The sequence below is a fragment of the Chlamydotis macqueenii genome, chromosome 9, assembly GCF_036417535.1.
Source record: "Chlamydotis macqueenii isolate bChlMac1 chromosome 9, bChlMac1.mat, whole genome shotgun sequence".
Classification (NCBI taxonomy): domain Eukaryota; kingdom Metazoa; phylum Chordata; class Aves; order Otidiformes; family Otididae; genus Chlamydotis; species Chlamydotis macqueenii.
The window spans coordinates 16,934,365-16,951,723 of NC_141564.1; the positions used below are offsets into that span (position 1 = coordinate 16,934,365).

The window sequence follows — 17,359 nt, forward strand, 5'->3', positions numbered from 1 at the left end:
ATAGCCTCTGTCTAAACCAGTTTGTTAGCTCTTTTCAGTCAAAATTATACACAGGTGGATACTCATAAGAGAACTAGATTGTACTCTCTTTTATTGTAGAAAAATCTTGGAGATCAGAATATATGGCATATTGCAAGTTTATATGCATTAGACCTGTAAAAAGACAAATAATTTTTGTGTGTGGCAGAGACAATTCTTCCTGGCACTAATCCAGGCTATAACACAACACTGAGCTACTTGAAGGATTGCCAGAGGTTTATTTCAGGTTTCTGCAAGTAGCCAGTGAAATACATGCTTGTCTTTCCTACCTTTAGGGATTTAGAAATGAGGATTAAGAGAAGAGAAGAGAAAAGGGAGACTGCACTGCTGACTGAATGTCAGACACAATATATGCTGGTCAGCCAAATCCTTGTCTGAAAGTGACCTGATCTGCATCCATATCAGCATGTGCGAGCAAATCAGGATGGCAACCTGTCCTGAGCATGGGAGGAATGGAGCTAGGGATTTTCCCTAATCTCTTATTGAACTTGCACATCTTGGTAGCCTTGTGTCTCTCAGCAAACTGACGTTCCTTCCATTCTCTGTTAATGCAATGCAGAAAGTGAGGTATATCGAACAAATGTAACAGACTTGAATCATAGAATGGTTAGGGTTGGAAGGGACCTTTAAAGGCCATCCAGTCCAACCCCCTGTCAAGGAGCAGGGACACCTCTAACCAGATCAGGTTGCTCAGAGCCTCATCCAGCCTGGCCTTGAACGTTTCTAGGGATGGGGCATCCACCACCTCTCTGGGAAACATGTGAACACTGGTTTTAGTCCACAGTGGCTGCCTGTTACTATGGATATGTACAGATGAGATATGAGTCATTAGCTGATATATGTTAACTGATGGTCCACATGCTCCTAGCCCGTTGCAAATGCAGAGTATAGCTACTCTGAAAACAATCCAAGCATGTTTTACTTTCCAACTGCAAAGGGCTGCAAGTATGCACACTTGCAGTTGGCTTGGCTCAGCTGATGAGCCGTAATGCACTCTGCCACAGTAACTCAGTAGCCTGCCATTACCTCAAGGTTTCCTTTATACAGCAGGAACTGTGACTTGATTGTGTTTCTAGTAAAATTGTGAAAACTCCTCAGTGAATTGTGTTTCTTTTTTAAATAGCAGTTGAAATGGAGTCATCTAAAGTATTCTCATCAGGTCACAGAATGGACCGAAGCATCCCAGCTGGTGACAATATCTTGTCTTCCCGATCTGCTGACTTCGCCCAGGACAAAGTAAATGGGCAATCTCATAGGTATGATTTATCCAGATGAGTATCTCAAAGTGCAAGAGGAGTCTGAGGCGACTTACCAGCTAATTCCATGCTGCTGTAAAGACAGTCTGTGAAGTCATTTGATGTATGATGTAGCCTGGACTGAGACAGCTGTGGTGGTGCTTGCCAAACAAAATACCCTTAGCTGTGCCAAAGGCAGCTGTTCAATTTCTAAGCATCTGATCCAGAATGGGAGAAATCTCAAGCAAGACATTACTAATGAACCTCACATGTATGCACAACGCAGTCTTCTGCAAATAAAACTTCCCGATTGCTTCCTTAGATGACTTGAATCTAACCCATGAAAAATCATTTATAAGTAAAGAAATAGGTAGGACTGTGGGAACAGGGCAGGAATTAACTTGCAGAAGGAAGAAAAAGTAAGCATTTAAGTGGATTCAGAGTGTTTAAACATGCTGAGTTGCTAGCACTGCTGACCAGGGTCCTTGATTTTTCCACTAGACGGGTATAGCAAAGGAGGCAATAGTATGAGTTCTTCCAGCAACGGGTTTCAACTCTTCCTTGAAACAATTTCTGTCAAAAGAAGATGAAAGACCTTGCCCTCCTTCTCCTGTTCATACCTTGAGCCCTCTGTTAAGCCTTTGTAGGACTGTGATGTTATATCTTGGATGAGAACTAGGAATTCATTAGCAATTGGACCAAGGTTTACTGAAGTTTTTCAGGGCCCACATGTGTCCTTCAGACATTAACAGCTTTTTCCTATAGCTAATTTGATTGGGCCAAGATTTAAACAGTGAGCGCAGAGAAATTTTAAAAGCAAGTACATTCCAGAAGTAAAACACAGAATGGGTGGAGATGTATTAAAGGAAAGGTTTTACCAACTCTTTGTGGATCTGATTTTTCAGCAGTGCTTGGTTATTTGTGTCAGTTAAAGCTCTAGCACTTCTGAAAACTGGATGCTCTGCTTAGAGCTTTGTTTCCTTCTGGCCTACAGATGTCTGTCTGTGGTTTGGGGGATTTTTTTGTGTTTGATGTGGTTTTGTTGGTTTTTATAGGTTTTTTTTTTTTTCCAAGTTGTTCTGTTTCCATGGTGAGATCTGAGAAATTATATATTGTCAACAAAATGTCACTGATTAGCAGCTGAAGTGTTATTACTGGTTTTATTTCTGTTGCCTGTCCTAACAGTAGCTAAGCACATACTACAAATACAAATAGACCATGAGAATTTTATGGCCAAATTGCTTGCTTTGTGATGGAGAGAGAGATTATTTTTCAGACTTCAGCTTGCAAGAAATCATAAATTGGCAGCATCTTACCTCCTACCTTGGTGAGAGGCTTGGACAGTCATAATCTATTACTAAAAAAGACATGTCCCCAGTAATTTTTAATTTTTCTTCAGAAATGTATGTCTAAATCTCAGTAATAGGTGGATCTCTAACTGAAGGCACAGGTGCAGTATCCTGCAGAAGGAGAGAATATTTTTTCATCGCATGCTTCCTTAGCATGCATACAGTAATTTGTATTTACAAATGCAGCCTCGAGTTACGGATATGGGAAGGTGGCCATTCACAGTCCAAGTGAACACAAGGTTTCCTATATCAAGGGTCTTTTGTTAGTGTGTTGGTGTTGCAATAGCTAGACCTGCCTTTTCATTCTTTCCTTCTTGGAGGCATGCTTTGTTTGCAAAATAGAGTGACTAAATCGCTGCTTTGGTCATAGTTTTGACCACTGTAAGAGATGTCTCCTTCCTACTAGTCAAATACTAAGACCTTCCTAGAAAAGGTATGTATGAGTAAAGGAGGGCTGAGTTGTGGTAATGAAGGGATCACTGCTATTTCCCCTCTTCCTTAGCAGTGTAAGTAGGGAATTTAACTCACAGAGCTCAGTGAAATTATGCTAAATCAGTCTGAGAGAAGAATGGGGCCCTAGCAGTGACATGTCTATTGCAGTTGTTTTATTTCCACAGGAACAAATGATTGTTCTAGGTGATGCATGTCACACTGGCAGCTGCCCCTGCATTCCTATTCCCTGCTACTTTTTGGTCATGTAACAATATAGATCTGTTATGCTTTTTAGCTAATCAAGGATAAATTTGTATTAGACTTGAGTTTACAATTGTGACTGGCTGAAAAAGCCCTTATTTTTTATTGTGACTATGTCCAGTGTCATAATAATACAGAGTTTAAACTCTGCAGGGCCTTCTTAGGTCTCTAATGGTCTTGCTTTTCTGATAATTTGGTAAAAATGGCCAAAATCCAAGTGTATTTCTCTTGGAGAAAATGGTCTAACTCATCTTTGTATGTTCAAGTCTTATTGCATCTCCTGATTATTCCGATCCCAATGTCAGTCTGTTGTGCACTTTTATAGACAATTATTTCACTTTTTCAAATTTTATTTCTTCTCAATGAAAATGTAGGTTTCTGTGTGAGTTTGTTGTGGTTTTCGTTTTTTTTGTTTGGTTGTGGTTCTTTTTTGTTCTAGCACTTGCTCTCAAATTACCACACCTTGCCATAAATTACTCCTTTACCAAATACTACGGAACATTTTCCCACAGCAGATTTTTCTTCTTCTTTCTTCACCTCATCAAGTTCTAAAAGATGCTAAATAGCAGTTTTCTGTGTTATTCCAAGGATTAATTCTTTTTTGTTGATCTTGGCCTGTTTATTGCTGTAGTAAAAGATGAGATGGTTCTGTGACACCTGGCCATGTGAAGACCAAGATCTCCTCTGCGTCCTGTCAGAAAACCAGCAAATTTAAAAAAAAAAACTTTACAGCATTTGCTACCAGCTTATTTAATATAATCCTTTCCTTGAGAGTTTGCAAAGATGTGAGCCATCATGTGTGACCAGTGTGTATTCTCTCTCTTTGGTACAGTATCGTGACTCAGGTTGCATGACTTTGCCTAGTCTCTGAAGTGCTTACAATCCAGCTGCCCCAGGTTACTGCAGTTAAACTCTGTCAAGATTGTTCATGGCTATAAAACACTTTTTAGTGTGTGGGAATACAGATGTAGTGTCTTGTTATCTATCACTGAATAAGGAAAAGCGGCTCATTTATGGCTCAAAACCTGCTGTGAAGCTGTTGGATCTTGCTTTTTTATCTCTGTTAGGATATCACAGTGCACAGAAGATTGCAAGCCAATTGAAAAATCCAGCTCTTGAACCAAAGCGAGTAAAATATCAAACAAGCAATAACAATGGAACTATTTTATGGAGAGAGAGGTACATCAATGTGTCTGTTATCCACGGCCTGGGGTTTATCTAGCCGATCTTACTTTTTTGGGTTGTATTCTGCTAGTATGTTTTTGCTGCCATCTGCCACCTTCTCTTGTGAAATGAGACACGTGTAATACTTGCAATGCTCAGAGTGCTGCAGACATGGCTTGTAGCAGACCGACTAGCATGGCTCTCTCCTTAATAGTTGGCATGTACATATGCAAAGTACAGACAATTAATGCTGTTTGAAATACAAAAGAAACACTTGCTCAAACCTCCCTGCAAGGTGAAGCAGGGGTTTGGAAGGGCTAATCATCACTGACTCAGCGGCATTCCCAGGGGAGGAGGGGAGATTAAATATCTTGAAAATCCTCCTTATCACCCTTTCTGATAGTCACAAAGGGTTCTTTTGATGGAGCTAATAACACGAGGACTTTCCATTTTAATCACCTGGCTTTCGATGGCACCTTTTTCGATCTCCTCCCATTGGCTCTGCTTTTATTTCCTTTTAAATATGATTAATTTTTTTCATGTAGCTGTTATTTCAGTTTAACCTTTTCTCCTTTTAAGAAAAAATTGACTCACTAGAGAAAACATGGATATAGATTCCGAGTTATTTTAGAGACTAGCTATTTCCTGCTAGCCTCCAATTTTTTACCTGGGAAAGAATATATTGATGCTGGGAAGGGCAGTGTATCCCCACACAGGCATGGCCTACATTTTGAAGAATTATATTCTTGCAGCACATGCAGACTGCGAAATAGCAGCAGCTGTTTTATGGTCTCAGGGTGAACAAGAAACCTGCGTACTTCGGGAATTTATTTCATAAATGCCATCACAGCTTTTTGCTCTTTTGACAAAGCCTTCAGGGAGTCCTACAAAGCTCCTCACAGCTGGGAGCCTGCCTGTGTCTGCCATACTGTGACCTATACCTGGGAGAAGTAATAGTGTCTGTGCCCTGAAAGGGTCTATTCCTGTGCTGTAGCATATCTGTATGGTTTTTACACCTCAGATCAGTCTGTGCGTGTGATAGATACAATGGAAAACAAGCTGAAGATCTATTACTTATTTGCAGGGGACTTAACTGAACCTGTTCAATCCTGTTGTCCAAAGAATCAGGTTTGAGTAGCATAGACAGGTTGAAAGAGCCAGGTTTAGAGACTGTGTGGTGAGTACATGCCCCAGGGCAGTACCTGTGGTGCCATGTTCCTTTCCATTTGCAGTCTCCCTGAATTTCGGGCAGCCTGTCATGCTGTCACAGCACGTACTGCAGGTTTCACTTGGTTGCAGACTTACTATGCATACATATTTCTCCATGCCTTGCTAACCTTTTCCATCTCCTCCTACAGTGAGTTTCCCTCAGCCTTCACCAGCAAACCCAAGATCCCTCGCACTCCTGAAGTGCAGAGTGGCAGCCCTAGAAAGGGAAAGATCCCAGCCATTGCCCCCCAGTTCTCTCAGTCTGGACCCCAACAAACAAGCCGTCCCAGCTCCTCAGGATCATCTACAAGGAGCAGACAGAGTAAGTGGAAAAAGTCATCATTTCGTTTGTCAGTTCTTGGGGTGAGAAGGAGAGAGTGTTGTAGTAGTTCTCCAGGAATGAAGTCGTATGCTACAAATGTGCCAGGAGTATATGACATTGTACTCGTCATCTGCAGGATGTACAACCATGTAATTATATCCTGCTGAACACTGCTCCTGTTTCCAGGCGGTCATGTGAGCTGTTAAGAGACATGCTTTTTTCCTGTCTCTGAGTGGAAAGAAGTGGCCTAAAATTCTCAAAAGTTTAGCAGGAAGCTTCTAGCCTCAGATTAGACTTTCTCTAGATGTCATTAGACTTATTCCTTTTCTTCAGGCACTTTTCACTCATGAACTTGTTTAATGTTCTTGAATTGGGATCCCTGGGTGTGTCTACTGAATGTAGATGAGATGTCAGGCAGTTCAGAAGATGGGCTCAGGGCAGCCAAGCATGGTGTGCTGCTTGTGGCAGTCATCATTCTGCTGGAGACTTTTATTTAAGAACCATATGGATGTGTCGTTGCCTGAAGAAGTGTAAGTAGTACTAGTTTGCAGCGGGCTCAGAAGAGAGGAGTGCTGTGACTTGAGGTTGAAGGGAAAGGGTGGACGCTTGCTTTAAGCCAGCCAACACAAGCCAAATAAAGTGGAAATGTTGATCTCAAAAGCTCACAAAACAGTAAACACTTGTATGGTGTGTAAGCTGTGGGGATTTTTTTTTGCAGAGGAGGGGGAAGAAAGACACATTTCTCAGTAATGAGTAAGCTTTTTCTCTGGAGTGTGGATAGGACTAGCTGGATTCAAATACACCTCTAGGTCCATCATCTGAAAATGGCAGGAGCTATGTGCCGTATATTCTTATTCCAAATGTGTTACAGGAGGTTGAGTGATGATTGTTTGATCACAGTGTAACATCAGCTCTACTCTTTAGCTGTAACTGTTATCCTTAAACATTTCACAAAAACATGATAACTCATAATACCTTGCAAACCTTCCCAAGAAATTTGAGGTATGTATCTATTGTTAGATCCTTTCCTTATTACAGGTAGGGAAAATGAAATGCAGAGAACTGAAATAACCTAGTAAATGAGCAATGGAGCTGGAGCAAGCTTCCTGTCTTCTGTGTTGCTCACTCACTGTTGTTCCACACAGTTGCATGTGCAGGAAGATGGGGTGGTTTCCTTCAGGGAGTACAGGTGAGGCAGTGGAAGGGAATGTGGTTAAGGGAGGTTTTGACCTAGAGAGTGCTTGCTTGAACAGTCTGGTGCTTAGGTAATACTGTTAGCTCTTTCGGCTTTACTTTTGCTGCGTGTGCCTTCTGTTTTACCTCTCACGTCAGTGCTTTCTGTTTCCTGTGATAGGAGCACTGTTCTGCCCTGACTGAATGTGGTGTTAGCACACACCTGTCTGTCCCTGATTCCTATTTCAGGTCATTTACAAAAGCAGTAGCCCATTGAAAACGAGAAGCTCTGCTGAAGAATGAAGCAGCATACTGTGTGCGTGCACAAAACTCCTCTGCGTGTTTTAGATTCTCCAGGGCAGCTTTACACTCCTGGGTGCACGTGTCCTATGAAAGATGTGACATACACGTGTTGCTCTTGTAGGGCTCTGGAGTGTGTTCCTTTTCCAGTGGCACAGGGTAGTACATAATGTATTTTATTTTGAAATTGCATTAAAGCAGAGTGTAATCAGACTTCTGCATCACTTCGGTTTCTCCGTTGGTTTAGTATATGTAATTTGTAAGTCCAGACTCTTGGGCTCTTTTAACTTTTATTGGATAGTATTTGTCTTACAATATAGTTCTTATCTTTGTTGTGTCTGTGCATCCTAAAACTGAATGTATAGCAGGCATCACATCTTACTATCCATTTACCTTTTCTCCAGAGTTTTCTCCTGGGTTCCAGGTAATGGTTTTCTATCTGTCCACATGTGTCATGAGACAGACTTGGTGTCAGCAATTGAATGTTAAACTCCTATCTTCCTGCTAAGAATAGCAAAGAAATTATTTTGCAAACAAGTCATCTTCCATTCACTCTGTGTATATGTATCCTCTGGTGTTGTCTGCTGTCACAGAGCACCTACAAGATATTGTCCATTCTGCAGGGCCTTTCACACAGGTTTTTATGGTTGGGAAAAGTGACAGGAAGGTGATAAAGACCAGATTTTTAAAGGACTAAAAAGAGCTTCAAGCACCTATGTCCAAACCTGAGGTTTTCAAAGGTAATTTAATTCCCAGCTGTTATTTAAAAGTGTAGGGAGACACCTGAAGCAGGTGTGGCCCTAACATTTCCTCTGTGCCACTGTTCCTTTAATTGCCTAGCTGGCTGATCTGTACGTCAAAATTGGTATCAGATGCACAGATATCAGCAATCAGTAGATTACAGCAGTTGCTGTCTCCCATTTGCCAGCTGCATAGGTATGTAGGTTTTTACATATCAAGAGATCCCAGCACAGTGGAAGACTGTCTTTAGTTTGTAGATTTCTTGGCATTTCTGGAGAAATCCAAGTTTTTATAGCTGATGGGCATGATGAGAAAAAGATGAGTTTCTGATTGTAGTTACTTGATGTGCTCACTTATTTAGAGACTTATTTTTAGCTTGCTTTTAATATTTATTATAGGCATATTTTCTGTAAGTAAGTTGCTTTTACATAAACCTAGCTGAACTAGCTGGACTGCTCCTCTTGGAGCATGGAGTGTGTGGAATGCCTGAGGAATGCAGAGGAAGCACAGGTACTTAGTGCAGCTACAGGCCTGGGGCCAGATTCCTGCCTGAGATGTAGCCCGCTGCTGTGAGCGAGCTCTAAAGTTATACCTTAAAGCAAAACCAAGCTCCTCCAAATAAAACCAGCCATGCTGTGATTTTCTGTGGATTCCACTTGCTAGCTGGTACAGAGATGACACTGGCAGCATGGCTAGAACACAGGGTGCACCCCCAAATCTAGACTTTTTCAACTGTGCGTATGTGCTGCATGTAGAGGTGGGTGAATAGTTTAATCTATCCTGTTCCTTATCCTGCATCTGTTCCAAGCTCCTCTGCATGGGCATGCTCAAGCTGTTTGCAGTGTACCAACTTCTGTCTAGGGCACAGTGGAGCCAGAGTAGCACAAAAATTTCTACCAGAAGAATGAGGAATTATTTTTATCAGGAGTGCAACTGGGTCCTGGTGACTCCCTGCTCCTCCACAAGTTCTTTCAGTGTCCCCTGACAAGTGGTTGCCATAATACATTCTGCATTTTTAAGTTGCAACATCAGTGGTTAAGGTGCCTTTGTGATGTTCTTTGTGGTGTTTGTGTCACTGTACGGGCTGAACAAGTGTTGCCCTCAGGCAGCTCCTGTAGTGTAATAAATCCTGCTTTCAGCTGACAGACCCTTTCTTGATGTTTTTCTGCAGGCAGCCAGTCCTACAGGAAGTGAGAACAGTTCCTTTCCTCGAGAATCACCTGTCACATTGTTGAAGGACAGAGCCAGCTTCCTGTAATGAGCTTTACTGGCGACCTACTGAGAAGAGTGAGGTTATTGACATCGCACCGCGTACGCCTCGTGCAGCGATTCAGGGATTATCTGATGGGATGCATCTGTTGTCATCTCTAAAGCTGGCTAAGACAAGGGCCTTGTTATTACAATTCAAGGTCTCAGCAGCAGCCCAGGACTGATATGAGAGATGGATATAGTCCCAATGTCTCTGATAGTTTACTCTAAAGTGACATTGCCACCTTGAGAAGAAACTCTTGCTCTCTGCCTTCTGTGTCAGAGTAAATGACCTTTGAAGGTGGTATGTACGGCTCAGCACAGGAGTCTTACCAAGAAACTGTCTTATTTACATATTGCGTGCTGAACTAGCCTGCCACTTGCTTTTTTTAAATTATGCCTCTATAAATGAGTTGGGAGATATATCTGTGTTCAAAGGATCTACACTAGGAGGGAAAATGTGTGCCCTATGTGCAGAGCCTCACTGCCTGCAGTGGAGTGAGATCTGTGTTTGGCCACCAGAAACTGGAGAGAAAGTATTTCATCAACCTCTGATTGACCTGTGGCAGCTGAAAAACACTGTGCCAGTGCACAAGGCAGCATCCATGCTCACCTCTGTGGATCTGATCAGCAGCTTTGTCTGCAGCAATTGTTCCTATTCCTTCTTCCTACGTTTTTTTCTTAATTCTACTGTTTAACATTTGTGTAATGAATAATCAATTTTTTTTTCTCCTGGAATGAAGAACTTTTTTTCTTCATTTGTAGAAGAAACCATGAGAATGTGAATAGATCAGAAGCAACTTTCTCTTTACATGTGGCTGTGGACATTCTTCTTTGGTCTTTGTTGCATTTTTACATTCTTCACCTCTCAGCAATGACTGGTTATGTCTTTATGGAATTTGTACTGGTCTTCCATGACTATGAAGTGCTGACTAGGCAAGAGAGATCAGGAAGCCCTCTACAAAATAAAAAAACAACAGTTAGTTCTGCCAGTGAATTATGAAGCTAGTGCTGTTTGTTGTTCTTTCTCACAAAAGTAACGGTGACCAGGAAACACTGAACTCTTCACTGGGGGTTGGCTTTTCAGTAACATCCCCTCATGGGACACAGCTGTTAGGACAACAGCAACAACTTTTCCAGAAATGCAGTTTCCCTTGGAACTTGGCTGCTGCTGAAACAGAAACACAGAAAAAGCAGGGAGTGTATTTGCCATAGGCAGATTTCAAAAGCAAGCGCTTTAACAGGTACAAAAAGGGAGAAGGTAAGGCTTTTGTTCTGGAGTTTCACCTCGAGAAACAAGCAAGTGGAACACAGCCTGAAAAGTAAAACAACTCTAATAGTGACACTACCTTCCCACAGAGTAAAGAGTTTTAAAGCCTCCAGTCATTTCCATAGGACCAGAAGAAAGCTTTACACTTATGCTGAGACCTTGACTTGTGCCTCTTGGTACGTGGTGGCAACTGAAGAGCCAAGGCCATTTCCTTGTGTGTGTAGTTGCCATGAGACCCAGCAAGATCGTTAACGCTGTGTCAGATCTTTGCCAAAAGGGATCCCACGCACAAGTTCATGTAACCCTTTCGGATAATAGACTTCAAATTGAAATTGGGATCTTTTGTAGGAAAAGACATCCTCCAGTTTAAAATCTAGTCATATTCATGTGAAAGTTGCCATTAACTACTCGGTAGCTTCAGAGTGTCCACAGGCCCTAACACAAAGCAGACAAAGTATGGGTGTTGATTTAACTCCCAGACTACATAGGACGCACAGTGATTATAGACACTTGATAGCCCCTGTCACATAGATCTCCATGCTAGACAAAGAAATCACAGAAAATCTGACTTGTGCTCAGATTCAGCCACCTCCTCTCAGAGTTGATAAACACAATGAATGGAAAAACATCCTCTGGTTCACAAAAGGGCAGTAATGGAGAAGAGCCATAAAAACTCACCTAGTGGTTTTCCAGGGTGCTTTTATTTTTCCTCTGAAGTGCTGTCTTCTTCTCCAGCATGTAATATCAGTGGCGAAGTTGTTAACACCAAAGTGCTAAGCACGTTCATTTGCATATGCGGATAACACAGGAGTTGAGTTTTATTTTACAGCAGTGCTGAATTCATGTTGGAACAGACCTGATTCTCTGAAGCGCAGAGCAGCTTTTGAAAAACACAGACTATTTTGAGGAGGGGGAATGGAGAGGGGATCCACCCCAAAACCTCACTGGCTTTACTGTTAGTTAAGGTCAAAATTGTACCACTCCTTAAAAGTCAACTGAAGGAGATGGGTAGGTGCCCTCCAGCAGATCAAGGTTAGTGAAAAACAAAATGCATCTTGCAGAACTTGACTGAAAGGAACAAACTGAAGGGTATGTTACTTGTGTGTTCGTTTCTTACTCAGGCCTATTGCAACACAGAACTCTGTATGTACATTTTCCCATGTTCAACTCTTTGATGTTTTGGAGTGTGAATATAGAGCTGGAAAACTGAGAGTATTTTTTATATTCATGCTTGAGAAACTTCATTTTGCAAATACTTGAGGAAAACTATGGATATGTGTAGAAATAAATTGTCAACTGAGCATTAATTTGAGAGGCTGACAAAGTAATCTATCCTCTTTCTCTCCATGTTGTTCACAAAAAGCCCACGTGATGCCAGTCAAAAGGTTTTGAAGCTAATGAAAAATGTTGATTCTGCTGCTGTTAGTGGGACACCACTATTCAGGGTTGAAGTGTCCCGGGACAGAGGTCAGTAACACACACATAGCAAATTCTGCACCTCACTCTTAGAAGTTGTTAGCTGTTTTTTGTAGAGACTGCTGCAAGATACACCCCCCCACCCTGGTAAACTCATAATGGCAGCAGTGGAAATAGCCAGCCTGAATGAGAGGAGTGTGATTGCACTTAGAGTGACTGCAATTTTGTTTACAATAAGCAAATAGAGTTATTGCATGTAATACACAGATCTGCAAGGGAAGTTTTTCTTGCACCAAAGTGCTACGTGGTGCTAGCATGCCTTTTGGATATAACTTCTCTTTATTCAGTCTAATTTTGTTTATGGACAGTGTTACGAGAGACAGAAACTGCGTAAGCCTATTTAAACTTGCATGGAGGGCTTGTTCTGTACAGGTTCTTTAAAATTATCTGACAGTGACTGGGTGAAAATGCTTCTAAAGGGATTTTTTTTTTTCCTTTCTCTCTTTGACAGGTTTGTTTGGGGTTTCATGAACTCTTAGGGTGTGCATTTGTTTACATTTTACTCTGGTTTATTATCGACAAATTCTGTCCCCAACAGTTTTGTCTCCAGCTGAGTTGAAAACACAGCTCCCTTCTGTTCAGCCTGGCCTGCCTCTGCAGAGGTCGCATTGTTTGCTCAGAAGTGTTGCAAAGCAGGCATGAGCCACTCATTGTTCGTGGTCTCTCATGAGGAGAGCCCAGGCATGTGGGATGCCACCAGTGACATTGGTTTGGTGTTAGAAGTATTATTTGTTGGAGGATTTCAGTGTGTAGGGGAGGACAAGCAAGAAGTTCTCTGGAGGCAAAATATTGCCGTGATGGGGAGGGAGTTTGAGCCAGAAGTTCCTGGCAGTTTGAACCATCCTCACACTTGCTTGCGGTCTGGCTCACTGTTGGAACAAGCCCTTTCCCAGGAGAGGAAATGTTGGAGAGCTGCGAGGTGCACCTTGCTCGGCAAGCATAGTCTAACCAAGGGGAGTATGAGCCCTGCCAGTGGCTACACCTGGCTGTGACGTGTGGCACGTGAGGTGTGTGAGTATGGCTAGCAAAGAGGATGTAGATGTAGCCTTTCAAACCTTCGCTGACCCTGGTGGGAACTAAGTACCAGGTTACCTCTGTGAAGAAGCCATGTGGGCTTCTCCAGGCCATGCTGCATTTTCCTGACCTCTGTTGTAAATAAATTGTAAAAGGAGTGAGACTCTTGAGAATTTATTGACGGGTGAGAAACAGCAAGATGTTTCAAGGCAAACAAAACAGACTTTAAGACCAGACTGTTCTGGCCGAGCTATATGGGAATCTGCTGCTAATAAGATTTTAAAAGAAACCAACTTCTGGGTGCAGAACATAGAACATTGTCCTACAGCGTTATCAGACCCGTGATTCTTCTAGCCTGGCATCTTGTCTGTGATCGGGAACTGATGTTTCAAAGCAAGTGTCTTCCCAGCTCCAGGCTGCTCTCTGCCCTGCAGTGGAAGGGCATTGTATTCAGTTACAGGATCACGATCAGAATTTCTGCTGTTTGAGGATCATCAGATCCTCAGTTTGCTCTCCAAACAACAGGCGGAGTGGCACACCCTAGGACATCTAATAACTTTCTGGGACTTGTCCTTCTTTTATTACAAGCTCTCTCAGCAGTCCTTGGCATGTGGTCCAAGTTTCCAAGAAACTAGAGCAATCATTTAGTGCAGGGAAAGTGAGAACGCTTCACACAAATGGTAAGAAATGCAGGTGGCAGCTTTAAATGTTTGTTTTGTTCTTATCTTCTGCAAATATGGGAAATGCTGTTCTGATATGACTTTAAGTCCGCAGGTTTGGGGAGTGTCAGTCATTTTGTTTACTCTGAGTGTGTGACCTAGCACTGTATTTAATTTTAAAAATGGTTTCCAGTATGCTTTGCTGATTTTCTTCGTAAAAGTCTTTAAAGTGTTACTTCATTTTATTTGTTTTTCTTTTAATGATGCTGAGAGCTAATTTTGCTAAGTAAAAGATAAACAGGACAAATAAAAATGAGTAGATAGCTGAAACAATAAGGTTTATCCTGCAGATGTTTAAGGTGCCTGATATATTAAGCTGTAGCTGACAGCTACGAATGCTGAGGCCATCTGAAAATCAGACCACCTACTAAGGGCTTTTTGCAAGGCAAAGATACCTCCCTCTACTGATCTCAAGGAAAAATTCTGGCCTTTGTAGATCCAGATTTCATTACAGACACAGAGTCGTCCTCCTCTGAAGAGTGAAAAAGTTGAGCTAACGAGAGGATGGGATGTAAGTGCTGGAAATAGCAGCTCTGTGCCAAGTGATACAGTTCCTCATTCGGTCTGCCATGTGCCGGTCTGACTGCCCTAGCCCTTGTCTGGATCCGGTTGACTGTTGGCAGAGGTTGAATGCTTCCTGAGAACAAATCACTTTATTGTTCATGTCTGCTCATGCACTGCCTTTTGGGAGTGTGGTTCGTGTTGGTAGCAAGAAGCAGGACCATTAGCACCAAATGAATTCTTTGTCAAGCAGCATGTCTTGCTGAAATTTTTACCCTTTACTCCAACTGCTTTCCCCCTGGATCAAATTTGCAGTATCCTAATGGACTGGCTCCTATTAAGCAGATTACTTTTTTGTTGTTGTTACCTCAGCAGATCGTAGCCTGCCATGATTTTCCACAAAACTGGCTCCTTTCTTTTTCCTCCTCTTCCAAGTGAGCAGCTGGGAACTGAAATGAAGCAGCTCTGGGACTTGAGGAAAACAGTTCTGTTTTGATTAAGCCTCTTACATCCTCAGACCCTGTGGAAACTGGGCTGTTTGAAACAGCCAAAATTTCCATCCTGACTAACTGTATCAAAAGATCCATGCCAGGGAGCTCCTAGTCATGAGCCACCACCTCCAGGAGTGATCCACAGGCCAAGCACATGGCAGTTCTCAAGTGTCCCGTCACTCGCCTCAGCAATACTGGCTACAGCAGCCATCACTGTCCTGTTTCTGCCAAGATCCAGGGATTGGGACTGTCTGGAGCAGCTACACCAGTGTAGCCACACTGCAACTGGGGGCAAATAATGGATTGTGAGCCAGTACAACTGGCCCCATGGCTCATAGTCACCCTCAGTGCTATGTGAGGACATGAGCAGCTTGGCCCATAACTAAGGCTTGTAGGCCCTACCACGATACACAGGAACTGCAAGAAGAATTTGGCTTGCTTCTCCCAAAACTTAAAAATGGGTCCGGTTGCGTTTTCAGCCGTCCATACATGGAGCTGACCTGAAGTTCAGTGTCATCTTCTCACTCAGAGTCAGGACCTGACCGTTGCAGAGCATGGTTCCCCATTTGTGCAGAATGGAAGAGAAATAGTTTACTTTTCATTTTCCACATAGATTAATGAGTAGCTAAATGGCTGTTTCCTGTACCGTAGTTTAAAACCTCAGCATGCTTTGGGCAGGGGCAAGGAGAGAGCATGGTGAGACTGTGTTTCTCTCCAACCCTTGTCATCCGCGTGGCTCTGAGGATGCAGGTGGTGGGGATGCAGGTTTTCACAAAGCCGTGCTGAGCATTACAGGAAGGTGTGGGTCTAAGCGATTCTGAACTTCCACAAATCTTTGGGGCTTATGAAGTTCTCTGAAACCACGTTTACAGCAACTAAAGCAGAAGGCAGTGTCAGCAATTGCGTGTCACTTCCCGAGCACCCAGAAATGGCAGCAATGAGAACTGATTTCACCTGGAGTCCCAGCAGGGTGTCTGGGCTCCTGGGTCTTGTTTGTGCGCGACGCAGAGACCAAAACATTTTAACCAAAACCAACCCAGGTGATCTTACACCTTTTTTTTTGGTGACAATAATACATGCATGTCTGTAGATCCAATCTGAAAAAGATATATCCTTGCTGTACATCTCATTATTTTCATTACTTGTTGCTGGTGAGATGGAAATATGTCCTGTATTTCAGCCCACTCCAGCTTCCCCTGCGTGGCTGTGAGAAGGCAGGGAGTTTTCTACAAGCACTCTCTCCTCTCTGGCAGAAGGGCATGGTTTGAGCCTTCGTGGGAAGCTGATTGTTTTGTTCAAGAGACTGAAATGAGTTTCAGAAGGGACTTCTGCACATGCACAAAAATCTGGCCCTTTATCCTGCAGCAGTGGCCTCTCTGAAGAGTGTCCATGTAGTTTCCTGTCTCTGCTTCCTTCCCTCGCTCTAACTTTTTGTTTTGTTTTGTTTGGGGGGGTTGCCTTATTTTTTCCTGCAATGGGAACTATTCCATGGGGCTGGATCGTGTTTGTGCATTACAGAGGCAAAGGAGGCATTGGAAGGTGCTCGTCCCAGGCTGGAGCTCTCTGAAAATTGGCTGGATGCTTGGTGCTTGCTGGCTGCAGCCCCTTTCCTTTCACCTGTACCACAGCCTCTTCCTTGCAGCGCAGACCCAATCCTAAAGAGATTCCAAAGGAGACCTTTTCTGTCTCTGGTATTTGTGCAGGAGTCTCCTTCCTTCTGTGCTGGTGCTGATTAAAATCTCTCATTAGCTTTACCTTCTGACGCAATATTCTGTGCAAAACTATTTCCTAACGAGCAGTTTAGGGCAAGTCGGCCACTGAAGTATTATATTGCCAAGGGTGAGAGTTCTGTGCTTCGTTAGATGCCTCTCAAACATGGGCGATGGGAATGGAACAGTGGGTTGCCAGAGGAGCTGGCAGAATATTTTGCCTCTTTCTCACAACCACCACTGTTGCGCTGGGCAAGGCAGCAGGTCACAGGCTGCCTTATCTTCTGTGAAGCTGACGGGTCCTGCGGCTTGGCATGGTTACTGGTGTTGCCCACGTGTTTCTGCGAATGACCTTCCTCTGGGCTGTGAGTGTGGTTTGTACCAGGAATACCCTGTCCTTGCTAGAAAATCAGCTCCTGGGGAAATACGTCCTTGCTTAGGCATGGTGGAGATGATGGAGGGGGTGTTATCGCCACAAGCTTAGGGGTGTGTTGTGGGTTAACCCTGGTAGGCAGCTCAGCCCTGCCCAGTGGGATGGGGAGAGAGGCCGAAGGGTAAGAGTGAGAAAACTTGTGTGTGGAGATAAAGACAGTTTAATTGGTAAAGCAAAAGCTGTGTGTTCCGGCAGAGCAAAATAAGGAATTCATTCACTGCTTCCCACGGGCAGGCAGGTGTTCAGCCATTTCCAGGAAAGCAGGAACATTTA

The 17,359-nt window shown here is 43.1% G+C and overlaps 1 protein-coding gene across 2 annotated transcripts in view; it reads left to right on the forward strand.

Moving 5' to 3' along the window:
* The window catches only part of ARMC9 (armadillo repeat containing 9), a 67,623-nt gene extending 55,573 nt beyond the window's left edge, over positions 1–12,050 (forward strand). For both annotated transcript variants that reach the window (XM_086754949.1, XM_086754951.1), the window contains 3 exons: positions 1,163–1,295; positions 5,839–6,011; positions 9,397–12,050. In XM_086754949.1, the coding sequence (XP_086611075.1) occupies positions 1,163–1,295; positions 5,839–6,011; positions 9,397–9,419 (329 nt within the window). In that variant the 3' untranslated portion in view covers positions 9,420–12,050. The remainder of the gene's footprint in view (positions 1–1,162; positions 1,296–5,838; positions 6,012–9,396) is intronic.
* The last annotated feature ends 5,309 nt before the right edge of the window (positions 12,051–17,359 follow it).